Consider the following 13,882-nt stretch of genomic DNA (forward strand, 5'->3'; position numbering starts at 1 on the left):
TGTGAGAGAGGTGGTTCTAACAGAGAATTAAGAAAGAGAGAAGAAGGCTTGCACAGATGAGTTAGTATTATTTCACATCATCATACACGTCTAATTAGGAAACAATCAGAAAGTCTCACTGTTCTTGATGCAGGGTATTTGTAGCTTGTCTGTACAAAAAAACTAGATATTATTGTTTATAAACCTACCAAAATGATTCTGCTCCCTTCAATTTATCATCAAAATAAAAACAAAAAACAACTTCCTTCTAAAACTGAAAAAATCATTTGAAGACAACTCCATTGCATAATTCTCCCAGCTCTTATTGAATGACTGATAAATACATATGCCTAAGATAAACATTCTCATCTGCTTTATCCTGTAAACACATCTCACAGTAATAGATTGAATTACAGTACTATGTATTCTTCATAGGAGGTATTACGTGGTATCACTCAGATTCTGTGTCCGGGAACCGTTTGCTAAGATTGAGAGCACTTATCTGTTGACCAATTTATCATAAATTGACCGCTCAATAAAATAAGTGGTGCTAGTAGACAGAAGTTTAGTCATCTGAGAGTATTTATATTGAAGGTGTGGAATGCTCAGTGACCTGTATGTTTCTAGCCTTCTTGCTATATAGCAATGCACAAAACCAAAACTTCTTAAAAACCTTTCATGAGAGTCTTTGATATTTGTGTAGAATAAATGGGATAGGTGGAATGTTAATTCAGCTGTAGCAACAAGTTCATAGGGTTACTTTGACCGTATTATAATATGGAGTTGATGATTTCCTACTAACACATTGGTGACTAACCTCTTTATTCTGAAGTCAAAAGGATGATACTAATATTTCTTCAGGCTACTAAAGAAAATATATTATGTGAATTTTTAAGTATGCTTCATCTTTAGGCAGCTTGAACTTTGATCAGTTTTTATTAGACGGTGGAATTTTGTTACTCATTTAAAAAGTAAAATAAGTTTCCTGAAGAGTATTTTTCTAATTTTTTTCCCATAAGCTTTTATTTTGGAATTTTAATTTTGTTCCTTCAGCAAGCAAGTATTAAGGAATTGAAAAGGGTCCATGTTTCAGAATGTTTGCTGCCTTTGGTACTTTCTGTCTTCAGTAGAGTTCTCAAAGAGAACTCAAAGAAAGATCTCTTTTTTTTTTTTTTTTTTTGCGGTACTCAGACCTCTCACTTTTGCGGCCTCTCCCGTTGCGGAGCACAGGCTCCGGACGCGCAGGCTCAGCGGCCATGGTTCACAGGCCCAGCCGCTCCGCGGCATGTGGGATCTTCCCGGACCGGGGCACCGGGGCACAAACCCGCGTCCCCTGCATCGGCAGGCGGACTCTCAACCACTGCGCCACCAGGGAAGCCCGATCTCTCTTTTAAGTTACATTTTTGGCACAGTATTTTGAGAATTACAAATAATAGTAGGACATTTCTTTCCAATTTTCTGCTGCTTGGTTAATTTACCATTTCCCCAAGTATTTTTGTTGAGTGTATGTACTTAAGAGAGGTGTTACAAAATCTAATTTTTCAAGTTCCCTTAAAGCCCTCTTAGGAGACAGTTTTAGACTATCAAATTGTGTTTAATTTTTAACAATTTTTTGAAAAATTATAGCTTCAATATCCGTACATTCCCCACAAAAAAGCACTAAAAATCATGCCTTGCTGGAGGCTGCAGGACCAAGTCACGTTGCAATCAATGCCATTTCTGCCAACATGGACTCCTTTTCAAGTAGTAGGACGGCAACACTTAAGAAGCAGCCCAGCCACATGGAGGCCGCTCATTTTGGTGACCTGGGTAAGTGACTTTGAGTTTTTGTTAACTTCCTAGGAGGAGGAACTGAGTATAATATGTGAAATTCCTGCCAAAGGATACCGAACTGTGTAATTGGATGGGACTTTGAAAAAAATGTTTTAACTGAAGTAACAGCTATAAGTGTAATTAATGGATGACTCCATGTTGTGTTTCTATAAATATAAAAAGCAGGCCCAGTAGAAAAATGGGCCATTTCCAGAAAAAGAAATACATTTGGCCACTAAATATATGAAAAGGTTGCCTCACTGCAGTAATACTAGTGAAATGCAAATTAAAATAATGAGTTAATGTTCCCCCTAACACACTGGCAAATATTTAAAGTTTGATAATTGGGATGTTAATGTAGATGCAGAGAAATAGCCACTTCTGTATAGAGGAAGTATAAATTGGTAAAGATTTTTTGGAAGGCAGTTTGCAAGTATTTATCGAAAGGTAAAGTATAAGATGTAGCCCTCAGATATGCTCCCATATGTGCACAAAAATATATGTACAAGTATGTATGAGGCTATTCATTGCAGTAATGTTTACGATAGCAAAAAATTAGGAACAACATACAAATATCCATTAATAGAGAAGTAATCCAACTGTGATATGCCCATGCTCTGGAATACTGTGTAGCTATATGAAAGCCTTCAGAAGACATTGAGAAATGTCTAAGATATGTTGAAGTGAAAAAAGGTGGTCACATAGTGGTATGTATAGTAGGATCTCTGTTATGTTAAAATAATTCCTCCCTCTCCCCGCAAAAAAAGAAAAGACATGCAGGAGATCCTTGTTTTCTGAATATTTGTTGCCCAAATTTCTGTACTTACAAAAATTGTATGTCAGTTTATCATAAATTGAAAAAAATCTATGAATGGATCGCCTTTACTAAAATTAGTCCCTCTTCTGATACCTCTCTCTGCTTAACATTTGTGTGTATTCAGAGCTGAGGTGTCAGAGTCTTTGTGGGTCACCCTCAGCAGTGCACTGCAAATGACATTTGTGTTGGTCACAAAGTAAAATTGTAAGTCACTGGATTACTCGTATGTCTGGTGGGAATGTAACATGGTAGAGCTGCTCTGGAAAACAGTTTGGCGGCTTCTTACAAAGCTAATCATGCAGTTACCATACGACCCAGCCATTGCAGTTTTAGGCATTTATCCCAGAGAAATGGAAACTTATGTCCACAAAAAACCTGTACACCAGTGTTCATAGCAGCTTAAAAGCCAAAAACTGGATGTCCTTCAACAGGTGAATGGTAAACAAACCGGTACATTCATACCACAGAACACTACTCAGCAGTAAAAAAAAGAACAAGCTCTTGATACGCATAACAGCTTGGGCGAATCTCAAGGGGATTATGCTGAGAGAGAAATGTTTCTCCGTTCTGGGGATGGCGGAGAGGTAGAATGGGAGACAGAAGAGCGCTTGCCGTTGCCTGGGGTGGAGGAGGCAGCTGTGAGAGGCCGCATGAGGCACCTTTGTGTCACGGGGCTGTTCCGTGTCTTGGTGGTGTTTACACGAATCTACACATGGGACAAAATTGCATAGGACTAAATACACAAGTGAGTGCTGGTAAAATGGGGGAAATCTGAGTACGGTTGATGGATTGTGTCAGCGTCAGTATCTTGGTGTGATATTGAACTGCAGTTTGAAAGGTGCTACCATAGGGGAAACTGGGTAGAGGGTGCACAGGTTCTCTCTGTGTTACTTCTTCTACCTGCACATGAATCTGCCAGTATCTCAAAATTAGAAGTTTGATTTAAAAAAGTGCTTAAAGTCTTACAATGGATCGGGATTTCCTGAAGTGCATGAAAAGAGATGTTGGCAGAGATGGACTCGTTAACATTTGCAGTAGGATAGTTAGCAAGGATGATGATACACGAAGTGCTTCAGAAGAAACATCAAAGGATTAAGAAGAGCCCTTTTGAAAAACTGATGAAGCCCTCAGTGAACTTTATGAAAATGAGCCTCTTTATGTCATGCTGTGAAAGTTAAAATTTTTTTATTTTTTTCTTTATTCTGATAATTAGCTTGTGGTTATAATCATAACCTAAATTTAGTTAACTATAAAATAAACTTCTATTAAGTTTTATTAAGTTTGGTTTTACTTTTCAAGATAAAATCGCAGAGCTAGCTCTTTATTTTGTTATAAATAATGCTAAGAGTTCATAACATCTTTCTAGCTATATCCACACATCCACAATTTTTCCTCAGGATAAGTTCCTAGAAATGGAGTTACTGGATTGAAAATCCAAAGAGGTCTTGCCATTTTACATTCTCATCATCCGTTTTGCTATGCCCTGGTTAGTGCTTGTTATTTTTTTAAAAAAACATTTTTCAGTTTGACAGGCAAAAATGTTATCTTCTATTAATTTGCTTTTCTGAGATTTTTAATGAGGTTGAGTTGTTTAAATATTTTTATTGTACGTTTTGGCGGTTGTTGTCTGTTACTGAACTGCTAACTCTTCTGCTTCTTTTAGGCAGATCTTGTCTGGACTACCAGACTCAAGAGACCAAATCAAGTCTTTCAAAGACCCTTGAACAAGTCTTGCATGACACTGTTGTCCTCCCTTATTTCATTCAATTCATGGAACTTCGGAGAATGGAGCATTTGGTTAAGTTTTGGTTAGAGGCTGAAAGTTTTCACTCTACAACTTGGTCCCGAATAAGAGCACACAGTCTGAACACGGTGAAGCAGAGCTCACTGGCTGAACCTGTCTCTCCTTCTAAAAAGCACGAAACTACAGCAGCTTTTGTAACCGACTCTCTTGACAAGAGAGTGGAGGATTCTAGCTCAGCCCAGTTGGAAGGAATTGACCTGAATAATAGAACTAGCAACACTCAGAATCACTTGCTGCTTTCCCAGGAATGTGACAGTGCCCATTCTCTCCACCTGGAAATGGCCAGAACAGGAGCTCATCGAGGTTCCGTGGAAACCCAGGAATCCTCCAGACTTATAGTAGCCAGTAGAAATAGTCCCTCTTCTCCACTAAAGGAATTATCAGGAAAATTAATGAAAAGTAAGTGTGTGATTTTTGTCTCTCTTTATCCTGTTTTGTTGTGTATTTTTAAAAAAATTTTTGAATCTGTTTACAAAGTGAAACTTGAGATGGGGAATAAAAGGGTTGGAATAGTTTTCTCCCACACTCACTTGCAGATTTGGGAGTATTTGGGTAGTGCCCTGGAGTAGGGTCGGTGTATGAAAAAGGAACAGAAGGGCTGTCTACAGTGATTGGATCCTCTAAGAAAGACGTTGGCAGAATTAACAAATGAAGAAGGGTCAGGGGTCATGCTGCTTTTTCCCTTCCACAGATTTTGAAATCAGATCCTTACCCAGATAGGCTGATTTCAGCCCTGCCACAGTCTTAGTTTTGTTACTATTTTACTGTAGTTTGCAGATAAAATTATTTTTTAATTGCCAGCAGGTGACATTAATTGAGTTCTGTGCTAGGGGGTACTTGGATTTCATGGAATAATCACAGCATCCCTGTGAGGTAGGCAGTTACCCCGTTTTACATGTGAGAAAGCCATGGTTTAGGCAGGTGGAGGAGACTTCCGGGGTTACACAGCAGGTGGGAGCTGGGATTAAAGCCCTGGCATCTCAACAACAGCACCTCTTTCTCTTTTCTGTTCGTTTGGAAATTACAGGCTCTTCACTTTTCAATTATCACCTCCTGGAATTCTGATTAGACAGCTTCCAATCCATGCTTGTCGTCTTCTCTTTTATCTTTTCTCAGGGGTCTAGATGATTTCTTTTCTGGATTTTCCTTGTGTGTTTTTTTCTTTTCTCTTTTCTACGAAGACTTTATGAGGGCAGTTTTAAGGTCCACAGCGTAATTGAGGGGAAGGTACAGAAATTTCCTGTATGCCCTTCTGCCCCCGCACTTGCGTCGCCTCCCCCGCTGTGAATATCCCCCACCAGAGTGGAGCACTTGTTGGCATCAGTGAACCTGCCTGGGCACGTCGTAATTATCCAAAGTCCGTAGTTTACTTTAGCGTTCACTCCTGGTATTGTATGTTCTCTGGGTTTGGGCAAATGTATAACGACATGTAACTGTCATTATGGTGTCATACAGAACATTTTCACTGCCCTAAAAATCGTCTGTGCTCTACCTGTTCATCTCTGTATACCTGCTGATTTGACCCTGGCAACCACTGATCTTTTTCCTGTCTCCACAGTTTTGGCGTTTTCCAGAATGTCATGTAGTTAGAATCATACATAGTATAGCCTTTTCAGATTGGTGGTGACTTCTTCAGATCTTTTAGTTCATTGATTCTCTCTTAAAATGGGTCTAACCTGCTATTGAGTCAGTCTTTAACATGTTATTTTAATCTAAAAGTTAGTGAATTTTTCATTTCTAGAAGTTGTTTCTTCAGGTTTGCCTGGTTGTTTTTTAGTTTCTTAGTCCTTTAGCCCTCCATCCCACTTTTGAGCCTATTTTTTATTTATTTAAATTTATTAAACATATATTCATTATCTGAGAAGCCCAATATCCCAGTTTTTGTGTATTTGAATCAGCATTTATTTGTTTCTTCAGATTCACACTCTTGGTAGCCTGTGATTTTAACGGGTTTTGGCTGTGAATATATGTCTTTGGATTTTTATCTTTGGTAATTCTTTGAGGACTCTGATTAAATTGCGTTATTGCAGAGTGTATTTACATTTGCTTTTTTAAAAAAATTTAATTCATTTATTTTTGGCTGCATTGGGTCTTCGTTGCTGCACGCAGGCTTTCTCTAGTTGCGGTGAGCGGGGGCTCCTCTTGCTTGAGGTGCACGGGCTTCTCATTTGCGGTGGCTTCTCTTGTTGCAGAGCATGGGCTCTAAGCACGCGGGCGTCAGTAGTTGTGGCTCGCAGGCTCTAGAGCACAGGCTCAGTAGTTGTGGCATGTGGTCTTAGTTGCTCCACGGCATGTGGGATCTTCCTGGACCAGGGCTCGAACCCGTGTCCCTGCACTGGCAGGTGGATTCTTAACCACTGCGCCACCAGGGAAGCCCCTGCATTTGCTTTTGCCATACTTCTGGGGCCAGCTTCATTACTATCCCATTATCGCTTAAAACTGAATTTTTGTCTTGGGTTTTCCAGGCCCTAAACTCTTAAGGCCTTCTGCCTGGTTTTGGTCTAATCTACCCTGTTTGGGCCCTGGGCAGCTGCCCTTGAAAGTGCAAGCCTCAAGTCTCTTGGAGTTGGTGGTTTTTCTCAGGTGAATGCCCTCTCTCTTGTACTTTTGCCCATCTTGATTTGTACTGACTCCTACAGGTCCACAATTCCTTGTCTGCAGTCCAGAAATCCAGAAAGCTTTGCCTATCACAAGTTGTTTTTTAAATGAACAAAACTTGACCTGAAGGGACGTGAGCTTATTGCAGAGTCATGAATGCGATCGTCTCACATGCTGCTGGGGTATTAAAATGGTATATATAGGGACTTCCCTGGGAGTCCAGTGGTTACAACTTCGGAAGCAGTATTGTAACAAATTCAATAAAGACTTAAAAATTTTTTTTAATGGTATATATAAATACAGTGCGTTACCTCTGTAAAAACCTCAAATTCCGAATGCTAAAATATTAGTGGTCCCAAAGCTTTCATATAAGGAGCCTGCTTGTACTTGTTTCTGTTTCTCACTATTTCCCACAACCTCTGATGTAGTTTTCAAAAGCATTTTGGGAGAATTCAGTATTAGGAAGTGTTTCTTTGAACATCTAGTGAGGCCTGTTTCTGGAAATGAAAGTCCAAAGTCTGTTTCTTTGATTGTAATACACTTTATTGTTTTTGGAAACTGTCTTTGTTTTGGTGTTAATTTATTTCAATAGCAGTGGAGTAATTAAAAGAGTACTAGTTTTTCATTTTTTGTTATTTAAAAATTTTGCATGCAGTGAATTTGACACCTTTTGATGTGTACGTGAGGTTTAACACATGCATAGATTCCTGTAACTGTCATCTGTTAACTTTAATAATATAATAGCCAGTCATTTTACCAGCAGAAGCAAGTTTACTTGGAAATAGCCAGAAGAATTGCAGTTTGAGATATGCGAATTGTGGTGGACCATAGGCAAATCTAGAGAAGGGGAGCTTGCTTTTTTTATATGGAAAAGCTGGGGCGCCGGTAGTAACCGGAGACCATCAGAGGAAGCTGGGGGGTCCAAAGTGTGGAGCCTTCTCATTGGTTGGGCTGCTACAGTGTCTGATTGGCTAGGCTGCCCTGGGGCAGAGAAAAGTTTTCTTCTTCCTGCTGGATGATAGAATAGACAACACCTTCGTGTTGAGACATAGGTGCTGGTCTCTTCCTGTTTGGGGTAATGAGGATGCCTCGCGGGGTGTGAGAGCTCACCCTATAGGTCTGTCCCCGCTCCAACTTTAGCTGAGGTTTCTTTAACTCCACACATCACAATCAAGATGAAGAACAGTTCTGTCGCCTTTGTAGTTAAACCCTCTATCTCAGCAATTAACAACCACTGATCTATTTGTCTCTTTTTTTTTGCCTTTTCTGGAGTGCCATATAAGTGAATTTATATAGTATGTAGCCTTTGAGACTGGCTTCTTTCACTTAGCATAATGGCTTTGAAGTTTACCCATGTTGTTTCTGTCATTGCTTTCTATAGCTAAGTTCCGCTGTATGGATGTTCTATCCATCCACCTGTTGAACCACGTTTGGATTGTTTCCAGCTTTTGATTATGAATAAAGCTGCTTTAAACATTTGTGTACAGGTTTTTGTGTGGACAAAAGTTTTTATTTCTCTGGAGAAATACCTAGTAGTGGATTTATGTGTTAAATGTGTGTCTAATTATATGAGAAACTGCCAGACTGTTTTGTAGAGTGGCTGCACCATTTTGCATTCCCAGCAGCAATATATGAGAGTTCTAGTTGCTTTATTTCCTTGCCAGCGCTTGGTGTAATCAGCTTTTTGTTTATTTGCGGGGTTTCTTAGCCATTCTGATAGATGTGTGGTGGTATCTCATTGTGGTTTTACTTTGCATTTCCCTAATGTCTGAGGATGTTGAATGTTTTTTCATGTGCATATTTGCCATCTGTATCTTCGGTAACTTGTTCCAGTCTTTCCCAATATTTTATTGTTGAATTTTGAGGTTCTTTATATGTTCTGGTTATAAGACCTTTATTGGCTATGTGACTTGCAAATGTTTTCTCCCAGTTTATAGCTTGACTTTTCATTCTCTTAAGAGTATCTTTCAAAGACCAAAAGGACTTTTTTGATTAAGTCCAATTTATCAACTTTTTTCCTTTATGGATTGTGCTTTTGGAGTCATGCATAAGAGCTCTTTGCCTAATCAAAGGTCATGAAGATTTTCTCCTGTGAGATATAAGCTGTGGTGGTTAGGTCAAGTTTTTTTTTTTTTTTTTTTTTGCGGCACACAGGCTTCTCACTGTTGCGGCCTCTCCCGTTGCGGAGTACAGGCTCCGGACGCGCAGGCTTAGCGGCCATGGCTCACGGGCCCAGCCACTCCGCGGCATGTGGGATCTTCCCAGGCCGAGGCACGAACCTGTGTCCTCTGCATCGGCAGGCGGACTCTCAACCACTGTGCCACCAGGGAAGCCCTTAGGTCAATTTTTTTTTTTTTTTTTCTTTTCACATATGGATCATTCCATACTTTATTAGTTAAAGACTACTCTTATGCCATTGAATTGCCTTTGTACCGTGGCCATATTTGTGTAGGTCTATTTCTGGACTCTCTGTTCTGTTCCATTGGTGTATATGTCTGTTCCTTTACCTGTACCACGCTGTCTTGATTACTATAGCTTTGTAGTGAGTCTTAAGATTGGATAGTTTGAGTCCTCCAAGTTTGTTCTTTTTCAAAATTGTTTTTTCTATTCTAAGTCCCCCCCCCCCGCCCCCGATATAAATTTTAGAATAATCTTGTCAATATCTACAAGAAACCGTGCTGGGATTTTTATTGGAGTTGTGTTCAGCCTATAAGTCAGTTTGGGGAGAATTTATGTCTTAACTGTATTGAGCCTTAAAAGCCACAGATATGATGTGTGTCTTCATTTACTTGGGTCTTTGATTTCTTTCCTCCACATTGTATAGTTTTCAGCATACAGATCCTTAATGTGTTTTGTTATTTGGTGCTATTGTGAATAGTATGATTAAAAATTTTTTGTTTCTAGTGTTTTTCATTGCTAGTACATAGAAATATCAATATGATTGACTTTTATATGTTGACCTTCTATTCTGTGGCCTTATTACTCACTTGTTATTTCTAGGAGCTTTTGTGTAGATTGCTTGAGTTTCTTGTCTTGTTCGTGATCTTAGAAAGTATTCAGTCTTTCACCATAAAGTGTGAGGTTAGCTGTGGGTTTTTGTAAATACCCTTTATCAGGTTGATGAAGTTCCCTTCTCTTAATAGTTTACTGAGAGTTGTTGCTGTTTGAATCATGAATGGTGTTGAATTTTGTCAAATGTTTTTTCTGCGTCATTTGATATGACCATGTGGTTTTCCTTCTCTGGTCTGTTAATATGATGGATTACATTGATTTTTTTTTTTTAATATTGAATAAGCTTGCATTCCCAGGGTAAGCCTCATTTGGTTGTGGTGTATTAGTCTTTTTATATGTTGCTGGACTTGATTTTCTAATATTTTGTTGAGCATTTTTGCATCTGTTTAGATGGATATTGGTCTGTAGTCTTCTTATACTGCTTTTGACTAGTTTTGGCATCAGTGTAATTCTGGCCCCATAAAATGCGGTGTCATTTCGTGGAAAACAGCTGACAGTATTTGTTGCCCAGTGGTAAAATTTAAGTTTACAAGTGAAACTTAGAATTTGGAAAACTTCTATTCACCACCGTGTGCTCTAACAGCTTTATAGAGTGTTCTGATAAGATCATTGTGATATTAATGATGTGATTTTTTTTATACCGTATGATGCAATGCATCAACATTTGTAAGATCTTCATAAGTCAGCAAACCAATATTTTCTACAATATTTGTAAATATATGATGCTATAAAATCAATCATGAGTAAAAGACTCTTTAAACATGGGAGATAGACCAATAGATATTAATGTAACAGAATACAACAAGTTCATTATATGGTTTCAGATTCCACCTTCTAATTAACCTTTAAGAAACTACCACTTTTCAAGTTTTGGTATAGTATCAAAGAAGAATATATCCACAGTTATCTCAGAAAGCTATTAAAATACTCCTTTTCCCAATTACACATCTCTGAGGCCAGCTATTCTTGATATAAATAAAAGAAAACCATTTCTCTATTCATAACACTTCTGACACCAAATATGTGGGTTTCCCACATTAAGCAATTCTCTAATTCTCTGTGGACAGTAACTGGGTACCCTATAGTTTAATTCATTCTGACACTACCCGGAGTTATTGCAGACCCCCCCAGGTTAAGGGCTCAGTCCAGAAGACTGTCCCCCCACTTCAGATGCCAGTCACAGGTCCCAAGTTGTCACCTGTACTTCTGGCCAACCAGCTATAAATCAGGGGTTCCCACTACCCCTTCCTCTTTCAATGATTTGCGACAACAGCTCAGAGAACTCAGGGAAACACTTTATGTTTATTTGTCTATTATAAAGGATATCATAAAGGATAGAAATGAACCGCCACGTGAAGGGGTACATAAGTCAAGGTCCAGAAGGGTCCCAAGTGCAGGAGCTTCTGTCCGTGGGGTTGGGGTGCATCACCCTTCCGGGACATGGATACATTTGCCAACCCAGAAGCTCTCTGAACCACTTCATTTAGGGGTTTTATGGTTCTGTCACGTGGGCCCAGTTGAGTAAATCATAGGCTATTGGTGATTAGCTTGATGGTCCCTAACCCCTCCACCTTCCCCAGAGGTTGGGGAGTGGGGCTGAAGTTCCGTGGTTGCTTCTTTGGCAACCAGCCCCACTCTACAAGAGTCACCTCATTACCATAAACTTTTCCCCTGGTTGAAATCAGAGGCTTATTATAAATAACAAAAGATGCTGCTCTGGCCCCTGCCACTCAGGAAATTGCAAGGGTTTTAGGAGCTCTGTGCCAGGAACCAGGACAAAGACTATACATACATATACACACATGTACACACACACACATACTATATATATATATACACACACACACACATACTATATACACACATACATACTATATATATACACATACATACTATATACACATACACTATATATACACACACATACTATATATACACACATATACTATACATATACACACACATACATACTATATATATACACACATACATACTATATATACACACACACATACACATACTATATATATGCACATACATACTATATATACACACATACTGTATATATATACACACACGTACATACTATATATATACGCACACACATACATACTATATATACACACACATACTATGTATATACACACATATACTATATGTACACACACATACTATATATATACACACATACTATATATACACACACACATACTATGTATATACACACATATACTATATGTACACACACATACTATATATATACACACACATACTATATACACACACATACAATATATATACACACATACATACTATATATATACACACATACTATATATATATATACACATACATACTATATATATACACACACACTATATATATATATATATATATATATATATACACACACACACACACATACATACATTTCTTCTCATATCATGAGAGCACAGTATATTTCAACCAAAACAAAAAAGCAGAACAGATTGAATGCCAAAGCAGATTTGAGATTCTAACAGTTTGTTATCAAGATGAATAGAGATGCAAAAATGTAAATTGATGCCCTCTTCTCATTAATTTTTTTCAGTTTGGGAAACAGTTATTTTCTGTAAAAAATAGTATTTATGTTAACTTCTAACAGATTTAATATTGTTAATTTAAACAATAATTTTTTCTCATTTTAATTTTTAATACCTTACTATCTATAGATAAAACTCACATAAACAAAAGCTCTTTAGGGTCCTCAGTAATTTTTAAGATTTCAAAGTCCCAAGACTAGGAAGTTTGAGATTCACTGTTTTAACGTTCCAGGGTTGTTGAAAGTCAAATGAATGTATTCATGAATATGAAATTTGGTAGAATATGTAAAATGTAGATTTAAAAATGATTTTTGAGCTCCCGCTATGTAAGTCCTTCAGGTTAGGACTTTGGAGAGGAGAGATGGAAAGAGGATGGGTACAGCGATTGCTGTTACTCATCAGCTTGTGAGCTGAGGCGAGGAGGGCCACGGGGTCACATGTATCTCCTCTGCTCCAAGAACCAAGCAGTGCAGAAGCAACGTTACCATGGAGGCTGTTTTGTCCTAAGTATATTTACAGAGATATTTATTTGTAATAAAAGATATGTTTGTGTGTGTGTGCCTGGGCACACGGCAAACAAACCTTGCTGTTCATGAATATGGTCCGTTACTGGTCCCAGTTGCTTTTTGATTTTTGAAGTTGTACCCTTCTTACCTTGCAGGTATAGAACAAGATGCAGTAAATACTTTTACCAAATATATATCTCCAGATGCTGCTAAACCAATACCAATTACAGAAGCAATGAGAAATGACATCGTAGGTAAGCGGTGCTTGAAGCTATGGCATCAAAAAAAAAAAATTTGGTTATTATTAAGAGAATTTTTCATGAACATGTAATTCAACATATACCTTCCTTGTCTGTTTTCAGGGTACTTTATTATATCTGATTGTAGCTCACTTCAAAAGTTTCCCTCTTACTTGTTGGACCCAAATTATGAGATTTTTGACTTGAATAATAGTAGCACATGTTTACTGAGTACTTGCTGTGTGCCAGACAATATTCTAAGCATTTCCCATTGACAAACTCATTCAATCTTCTAAAGAACTGTGCAGCATAAATACAATTGTTATTTTATAAGTGAGGAAGCACAGAGAAGGTAAGTAATTTGCCCAAGGTGACAGCTCGGACACGGCAGTTAGGACTTGAAACCAGACCCCTACATGGTAACTAGTATGCTATTCGGCAGTGTTTTTCAAACTCTGGATTAGGACCAGTCTCCTCATAGGTCCTCACCCCCTGCCAAAAAAGACCAGACTGGAAAAATCAAAGTGCTTCAC

At 38.3% G+C, this 13,882-nt stretch overlaps 1 protein-coding gene across 4 annotated transcripts in view; it reads left to right on the forward strand.

The window, feature by feature from the left end:
• Window positions 1–13,882, forward strand: part of AKAP10 (A-kinase anchoring protein 10) — a 60,546-nt gene that overhangs the window by 11,666 nt on the left and 34,998 nt on the right. For all 4 annotated transcript variants that reach the window (XM_059997063.1, XM_059997062.1, XM_059997061.1 and 1 more), the window contains exons 3-5: window positions 1,606–1,788; window positions 4,272–4,811; window positions 13,266–13,364. In XM_059997063.1, coding sequence (XP_059853046.1) covers window positions 1,606–1,788; window positions 4,272–4,811; window positions 13,266–13,364 — 822 coding nt within the window. The remainder of the gene's footprint in view (window positions 1–1,605; window positions 1,789–4,271; window positions 4,812–13,265; window positions 13,365–13,882) is intronic.

Source organism: Delphinus delphis, chromosome 19 (assembly GCF_949987515.2).
Source record: "Delphinus delphis chromosome 19, mDelDel1.2, whole genome shotgun sequence".
Lineage (NCBI taxonomy): Eukaryota > Metazoa > Chordata > Mammalia > Artiodactyla > Delphinidae > Delphinus > Delphinus delphis.